Source organism: Bos grunniens, chromosome 7 (assembly GCF_055505025.1).
Source record: "Bos grunniens cultivar Pamir isolate PY7600 chromosome 7, Bosgru_T2T1.0, whole genome shotgun sequence".
Lineage (NCBI taxonomy): Eukaryota > Metazoa > Chordata > Mammalia > Artiodactyla > Bovidae > Bos > Bos grunniens.
The window spans coordinates 8174455-8183309 of NC_141171.1; the positions used below are offsets into that span (position 1 = coordinate 8174455).

The 8855-nt window shown below is 43.6% G+C and overlaps 1 protein-coding gene across 1 annotated transcript in view; it reads left to right on the forward strand.

Annotated features, from left to right (window-relative positions):
* Positions 1–8855, forward strand: part of LOC147368237 (olfactory receptor 10T2-like) — a 13104-nt gene continuing 4249 nt past the window's right edge. The window contains exon 1 of the mRNA XM_086413538.1: positions 1–9. Coding sequence (XP_086269664.1) covers positions 1–9 — 9 coding nt within the window. The remainder of the gene's footprint in view (positions 10–8855) is intronic.

Below are 8855 nucleotides of genomic sequence, written 5' to 3' on the forward strand. Positions count from 1 at the left end.
ATGGAGGTGGTGAGAGGTGGCGGATCCTGGACAGATGTGCAAGTGGAGCCCGCAGAATTTCCGGGCAGGTTAGATGAGGGTGTGGGAGAAAGAGGAGGGTGGAGAAGCTGGCAAAGCTGTACCAGGAGGACAGGGAGGGACCAGTCCAGCCAGGAGCAGAGGGGACTCTGATTATCTCAGGGAATGCTAGGGTGGACACGGGCTGAGCAGGGCGGGGTCATGCAGACAGTTGGCAGGCACCTCTCCATCCTCACCATGGACGTGGCATCTGCCCAGTTCAGAGGGAAGCAAGAGCAAAGACTAGGTTCCTTGCAAGCTGAGACAAGCCTCTCTGGCCCATCCCCAGCCTTCAAGGTGAGATCTGAAAACAAAGTGGGGAAATACATTCCAGACCAACTGAGCATCGAACGTCAACAAGTTCTTTTCTTTCATCTTCTTTTCAATAGTTTCTTTACAATGTTGAGTTAGTTCCTTGTGTACAGCAGTGTGAACCAGCCATAGGTAGACATATATCTCCCCCCCCCCTTTTTTTTAGATTTCCTTCCCATTTAGGTCACCACAGAGCACTGAGTAGAGTTCTCTGTGCTATAGAGTGGGCTCTCATTTGTTACCTATTTTATGCATGCGTGCCAGGTCACTTCAGTCGTGTCCGACTCTTTGTGACCCCATGGACTGTAGCCCACCAAGCTCCTCTGTCCATGGGATTCTCCAGGCAAGAATACTGGAGTGGGTTGCCATGCCCTCCTCCAGGGGATCTTCCCCATCCAGGGATCAAACCTGTGTCTCTTAACATCTCCTGCATTGGCAGGAGGGTTCTTTACCACTAGTGCCACCTGGAAAGCCCATTTTATACACAGTAGTGTTTACATGTCAGTCCCAATCTCCCAACTCAACCCATCTCTCCTTCCCCACCCAATGTCCATATACTTGTTCTCCTCATCTGTGTCTCCATTTCTGCTTTGCAAATAGGTTCATCTATACCATTTTTCTAGATTCCACATATATGTTAATACACAATGCTTTTCTTTCTGATATTTCACTCTGTATGACAGTCTGTAGGTCCATCCACGTGTCTGCAGATGGCACAATTTCTTTCCCTTTTCATGACCAAGTAATATTCCATTGTATATATGTGCCACATCTTCCCTATCCATTCCTCTGTGGATGGACATCCAGGCTGCCTCCATATCTCGGCTAATCTAAATGGTGCAGCAATAAACACTGAGGTGCATGTATCTTTTGGAATTATGGTTTTCTCTGGGTATATGCCCAGAAGTGGGATTTGCTGGGTCATAAGGGCTTCCTTGGTGGCTCAGTAAAGAATCTGCCTGCAATGCGGGAGACCTGGGTTGGATTCCCGGGTTAGGAAGACCCCCTGGAGCGGGGCATGGCAACCCACTCCAGTATTCTTTTGTGGAGAATCCCCATGGACAGAGGAACCTGGTGGGCTACAGTCCATGGGGTTGGAAAGAGTCAGATACAACTGAGTGACTATGAGCGACTAAGCACAGCACATCACGTGGGCTTCCAAGGCAGCTCAGACAGTAAAGAATCTGCCTGCAATGTAGGAGACCCAGGTTAGATCCCCTGGAGAAGGGAATAGATATCCACTCCAGTATTCTTGCCTGGAGAAATCTGTGGACAGAGAAACCTGGTAGCTACAGTCCGTGGGATCACAAAGAGTTGGACACGACCGAGCGACTAACACTTTCATTTTCACTTTCATGGTAGTTCTATCAACAAGTCCTTTTCTGACTATCTTATGTAAAATTGCAGCCTGCTCAGACCTCTCAATTATCCCCTAAGTTCTCTGCTTTCTCTTTTTAGAGAATCTCACTTATTTAGTTATCAAGTTTGTTGCTTATTTCCTGATTCACTTCCCTAGAGCCTTTTGTTCCTCCCAAGCTGGGATCTCTGTCTAGTTCCCTGCTATGCCCTCCATGCCGAAAGCAATGCCTGGCAGAGAACTGATGCTCCATGAATGTATATAGCATGGAAGGTGAGCCTGCAAAACTCACGGCAGCCCTTAAAGCACAGCCTCCGGAGACAGACTCCAGGCTTCAAATCTTGGTACCATCACTGTGAGAATGTGAACAGTGATCCCCTCTATGCTCTGCTTCTCCAGCAGTGCAAAGCCAAGAATAGTAATCCCAGCTATCCTTGCCAGGAGCCTGAGACCAAAGGATTCTTAACATTGTTCAGAGAATCTTAATATTATCTGTGATCTCAGAGGATCAATTTTCACTTTGACAGATGATGCTCAGGGAGAAAGCCAGCTACCCAGGCTCACACTGCTCCCAGTTAGTGAAGGTGCCAGCATTCAAATGCAGTCTTGTCTGATTCTAGAGCTCAATCTTGTTGTCTCAGCACATCACTGTCTTGAACACAAGATTTCTGCTTTATGTAATGGGACTTTTGGTCAGGTAGTGACCTCTCCATCACTGGAGGCATGCAAGTATAAGCTGGCTAATTTAGCTAGAGGAGACTTCTACACTGAGTGCGTATTGAGGGATGTTTCCTTCCCAACTGCCCTCTTTATGAGGCCCAAGAAGAGCTGACATTCCTGGAGAAAGCTTGTGTTAATACCATGAAGGACCCCTTCCTATAGGACAATTACAGCTGGGAGTCCATCAACCTGGTCTTAACTCCTCTCTCTAAAAAGCATCACCTCACTTTGGAACATTTCTCTAATGCGCTTAGATGCCCACACATACTTCCTGTGATATTCCAAAAAGGTCCGCCTCATGGCTTGCCCAGGATAAAGAATCCGCCTGCCAATGCAGGAGACACGAGACACAGGTTTGATGCAACAGACAAGGGTTTGATCCCTGGGTCAGGAAGATCCCCTGGAGGAGGAAATGGTAACCCACTCCAGCCTGGAACATTCCACGGACAGAGGAGCCTGGTGGGCTATAGTCCACAGGGTCACAAAAAGTAGGACATGACTGAGGGACTGAGTATACAGGGTTTGCTAGGGAGCCAAGTCACCTACTTATTTGCAGTTTTTACTAGACGTTTTCTCCTCAGATCGTATATTGAAAATATTGATCACAAATGGTGTTAGCATATTTTGCATTCCAAAGGGAACCTCTTTATCTCTACCCTTGTGTGTTAGTTGCTTAATCGTGTCCAACTCTTTGTGACCCCATAGATTGTATCTCGCCAGTCTCCTCTGTCCATGGAATTCTTCAGGCAAGAGTACTGGAGTGGGTTGCCATTCCCTTCTCCAGGGGATCTTCCCAACCTAGGGATAGAATTCCTGCATTGCAGGCAGATTCCTTACCATCTGAGCTTTGTGTTTCAAAGGGAACCTCTTTATCTCTACACTTAGCTCCTTTTTTTCTGAACCAGATTGATTAAACTTCTTTAAGAACAATAAAAATACTTACCCAGAGGAAAAAGAATCCCTCCAAAAAATTTTATTTCTTCTATTTACAAAAATCCCCACTTGATGCAGAAAAATTGGGACATACAAAAAAGAATGGAAAACACATGCATTTGTAGTAAGTCAATTGGGATCCAAATGTTTTGTTTTCCATTTCTCAGCAAACACATATATGAAAATTCTTCTCTTGTCATCAATTATTCTCAAATACGTGACTTTAATGATAGTCCATCTTCTCGTCTATTAAAGTTTTAGCTTTCCCCCCCTCCCCTTAATGATTTGTAAGGGCATTTTATTGAACACTTAGGTTGTTCTTTCTCTTTTTTTTTTTAAACTTTAAATAATGCTACTATGTGGAGAAGCCAATGGCACCCCACTCTAGTACTCTTGCCTGGAAAATCCCATGGACGGAGGAGCCTGGTAGGCTGAAGTCCATGGGGTCGTTAAGAGTCGGACACGACTGAGCGACTTCACTTTCCCTTTTCACTTTCATGCATTGGAGAAGGAAATGGAAACCCACTCCAGTATTCTTGCCTGGAGAATCCCAGGGATGGTGGAGCCTGGTGGGCTGCCGTCTATGGGGTCGCACAGAGTTGGACACGACTGAAGCGACTTAGCAGTAGCAGCAATGCTACTATGAACATTCTTGTACCTGGAAGTCAAAGAATTTCTTTTTTTAAAAAAATGTTCGTTTGTTTGGCTGTGCTGGGTCTTAGTTACAGCACACAGGATCTGTGATCTCTGTTGTGGAATGTGGAATCCTTAGTTGAGGCACGTGGGATCTAGTTGTCTGACCAAGAATAGAACCTGGGCCCCCTGCATTGGAAGCGAGGAGTTTTACCCACTGGACCACCAGGGAAGTCCCAGGTAATTTTTTCTTTTATTTAAATTATATGTTTGTTTATTTATTTTTGGGCTCTGCTGGGTCTTCATTGCTGTGCACAGGCTTTTCTCTAGTGTGGCAAGTGGGGGCTACTCTCTAGGTGCAGGGTGGAGCCTCTAGGATGCCTGGGCTTCAATAATTGTGGTAAGTGGGCTTAGTTACTCTGTGACATGTGGGATCTCCCCAGACCAGGGATGGAACCCAAGTGCACTGTACTGACAGGCAATTCTTAACCACTGGACCACCAGGGAAATTCCCCAGATAATTTATTTTTGAGAAAATATTTAGAAGGAGAATTATAGAACCGAAATAAGATTTCAGATATATAAACAAACTGTATTCCCCTGCAACCAACAACGCAAAGAGGTAGAGGGCCTAGTTTTACTCACACTCATTAGCACCTGCCTCTCATTTTCTTCTTCAGTCTTTGCCAATTTGATAATTAAAAAAAAATGCTATTTAGGTCTTCTGCCCATTTTTTGAGTGGATTGTTTGTTTTTCCTGATATTGAGCTGTATGAGCTGTTTGTATATTTTGGAAATAAAGCTCTTGTCAGTTTCATCGTTTGCAAATATTTTCTCCCATTCTATAGGTTGTCTTTTTGTTTATGATTTCTTTTGCTGTGCAAAAGAGGAACTGAAGAGTTTCTAGAGTCACAGCCTTTTCTAGTTTGTTATTTGCCTATATATTTGTTTCAATTTAACAATGTTTTGTGATATTCAGAAATTACACTTTTTTAGTGGTCATAATCCAATTACTTTTTTTCCTCTGTGAAGTCTTCCAGGTAATTGAATTTCTACAAGTCTCACTATATAAGGGCCCTGATGTTCTTTCTGATTTAGTTTAATTTGCAATAAAGGAGCCTTTTTCAGACGTATGCTCTGGGTATCTCTTCCAGTGTACCTTTTCTTAGATTTAGATTTCCCCTGATTCCCCATCCCTGCACAGCACAGCATGTGGGATCTTATTCCACAGATCAAGGGATTGAACTGGAGCCCCTGAATTGGCGGAGGCTAGACTGCCAGGGAAGTCCCCCTAGATCTAGATTTCTTAAGTGGAGTCTGAGATTCTTAAGTTGGAATTTCATTTTGCTTTAGTTTTTGAAGATTTCAAGTCAGGCTTTGCTTTTTTTTTTAATAGTGTGAATTCCTCAGAGGACCTCATTGGAATTTTCCTAAGTTGAATATTCTTTTAGTTTTATTTATGCTGGATCAGGAGTTGGCAAACTATAGCATGCATGTGTCCTTGAGTGCTCAGTCATGTCTGACTCTGCAACCCTGTGGACTGTAGCCCACCAGGCTCCTCTGTCCAAGGAATTTTCCAGGGAAGAATACTGGAGGGGGTTGCCATTTCTACTCCAGGGGATCTTCCTGACCCAGTGATCGAACCCCTATCTGCTGTGTCTCCTGCAGGTGGATTCTTTACCACTGAGCCACCTGGGACACCCAGCAAACTATAGTCAGAGGGCCAAATCTGGCCCCCTGTCTGTTTTTGTAAATAAAGTTTTATTTAAACATTCAGGGACACTCGTGTATACATTGTCCATGGCTGCTTTTATACTAGATGGGCAGAGTTGAGCAGTCATGACAGAGATTGTACAACTCAAATGGCCTAAAATATTCACTCTCTGGTCCTTTACAGAAAACGTTTGCACCCCTGTGCTTGATCAATATGACTGCCTGGTTCCTGGTTTTCCTTTCTTCATGAAAAATGGGCAACCATTTCTTACTGTCTTTTGCACCTATTAAGTTCTTCGATGGTCCTGACTAGTCTTTTCTTTATGAACAGAATGTCTTTGGACGCGATCAAGCACATTTTTGTTGCTTTTCTCTACTTATATATCTTTAGAACTAGAATTTAAAATGCATTTTTCACAAATTAAAATTTCAACAAACTTCTAAAACCTTTACAGAATCATTCTCAATTTCTCTTGACCAATTGCTGCAGATGAGTAATTTCGGTGGTGCAGCTATTTCTTCTCTTCTAAGAGTCACTGAAATGGCAACCCACTCCAGTATTCTTGCCTGGAGAATTCCATGGACAGAGGAGCCTGGCGGGTGAAAGTCCGTGTCGCAGAGTAGGACACGACTGAGCAACTTTCACTTCACTTCACTTCGAGGGTCACTGGCTTGCAGGTTACCCCAAGTGCCACTAGATGGCGAATAAATCAGCCCTCATCTCTCCAGGACTCCCAGTCATGGGAGTCTCTTGAGTTGGTGTTTTGAAATGTGCTTCCCTCCAAACGAATTAACTCTTGATAAGTAGGGAAGGATTACATTAGGACCATTTTCCAAACGAGTGCAAAATACTCAGAAACATTCCAATATAGATTATATGCATTTTCTGGGCTTGCAAGTTAATTGATTATAAAATAATAAAACTATCACCAATCCAGTATTTAAATTTTTTTCTATTTATTTATGGCAGTGTTGAGTTTTCATTGCTACACTTGGGCTTTCCCTAGTTGCCGTGAGCAGGGGCTACTCTCCAGCCGCAGTGCGTGGGCTTCCCTTGGAGGCGGCTTCTCTTGTTTCAGAGCACAGGCTTTAGGGCATGCAGGCTTCAGTAGTTGTAGTACACAGGCTTAGTTGCCTCATGGCATGTGGAATCCTTCCAGACTAGGGATCGAGCCTGTGTTCCCTGCATTGGCAGGCAAATTCTTAACCACTGGACCACTAGGGAAATCCCAGGAGTTTTACTAATGCTTCATTATTTGAATTAAAATGGTTAAAAATTTTACAGGAATTCCCTGGCTATTTAGTGGTTAGGACTCTGTACTTCCATTACAGGGGACATGGGTTTGATTCCTGGTCCAGGAACTAAGATCCTGAATGCTGTGAAGCACGGCAAAAGAAAAGAAAAAAGTCAATAATTTCAGAATTATTTTCCATTTAATTAACACAGAAGTATTTATTAGCACAAGGCCTGGATCCAAAATACTGTTAGGTGGCCCATGAAATTATGTAAATTTCTAAGATCAGAAGAAATAAATAAGCCCTTAGGGTGAGAATTATATTTATCTTTATATCAATACAGTCCTAAAAATGTAAAAGTTTTGAGTTTTTATAAAATTTAAATAAATTAAAAGGTTGGTTTTATTTCATTTGATAAATGAAATTTTATTTAAATAAAAATTAGAAATAAAATTTACTTAAAAATAAAAAACAATTTTTTTTCTTTGGCTATTTCTCATGGCTTGCAGAATCTTAGTTCTTCAACTAGGGATCGAACCTGGGTCTCTTGCAATGGAATCAAGGACTCCTAACCATTGGGCAGCCAGGGAATTCCTCCCCTATTTTAAAAAATAATTTTCAGGAATTCCCTAGTAGTCCAGTGGTTAGAACTTGGTGCTTTTACTGCTGAAGGCCCCGGATTCAATCCCTGGTTGAGGAACTAGGATCCCACAAGCCTCGAGGCTTGGCCAACCCCACCCCCCCAAACAAACAAAACCCCCAAAAAGCAATTTTTATGGAGGAAGGCAAAAATGCCTAGGGACCGTGGAAGACTTTATATAGCCTTAGGTATCAAATTTTCTAAAAGTATTACTTTGTTCATTTCAGATATCAATGTTACAGGCTTTGCCTTTCTTGGGTATCCTTTTCACACGGATAGTAGAGGATTCTGTAAATTCCTAGCCCACATCCCCTTGGCCACAATTTCCTGTCTTACCTGTCAGACTGAATTCCCTGTACATGTGGCAGGTGTGGAAGTCCTGGGAGATTAATGCCTCCTGGTAGAAATTCTTGAGCAAGATGATTGGGGATTGGTGGATAAACAGCCCAGTTCCCTCACTACCCCTCAAGGACCTCCAGGTAGGATTGAATTGTAGTAATGCTCCAGAAGAAAGTCACTGGCCTCCCGGCTCTACAAGGATTGAGGCACAGACCACTGCAATCACTGACCTTCAACACATCCTGAAAGGAGTTCAGGGTAGGGATCAAGAATGAAAGTCTTCGTGTTCTGGGAAAACAGGCAGAACAGCTCTTCAGATAATTAGATTTTCAGGAGAGATTTTTGTGAGCCCAATTTATTGCATCACTGACTCAATGGACATGAACTTGAACAAACTCTGGGAGATAGTGAAGGACAGGGGAGCTTGGTGTGCTGCAGTCCTTGGGGTCACAGAGTCATATACGACTTAGTGACTGAACAACAACAGAGTTTCTTGTATCTTCCCAAAGTTAGAAAAGCACTAAAATCAATAAGATATCTGCTCCTTGTGACTAGCAGCAACCTTCTACTGAGGTGCATGCTTGATTGCACTTCCCCCTTCTCCAAAATTGGATTCCCCTGCACTCCACTGCACCCCCCACCCCCACCCCCACTTCCAAGCAGTTGCTCAGAGCTCTCTGAGAGGCTGTCTCCTAAGCTTTGAAGTGTTAGTCACTCAGTCATGTCTGACTCTTTGAAACTCCATGGACTATAGCCTGCCAGGCTCTTCTGTTCATGGAACTCTCCAGGCAAGAATACTGGAGTGAGTAGCCATTCCCTTTTGCAGGGGATCTTACCCACTCAGGGATCGAACCTGGGTCTCCCACATTGCAGGCGGATTCTTTACTGTCTGAGCCACCAGGGCAGCTGTCTCTC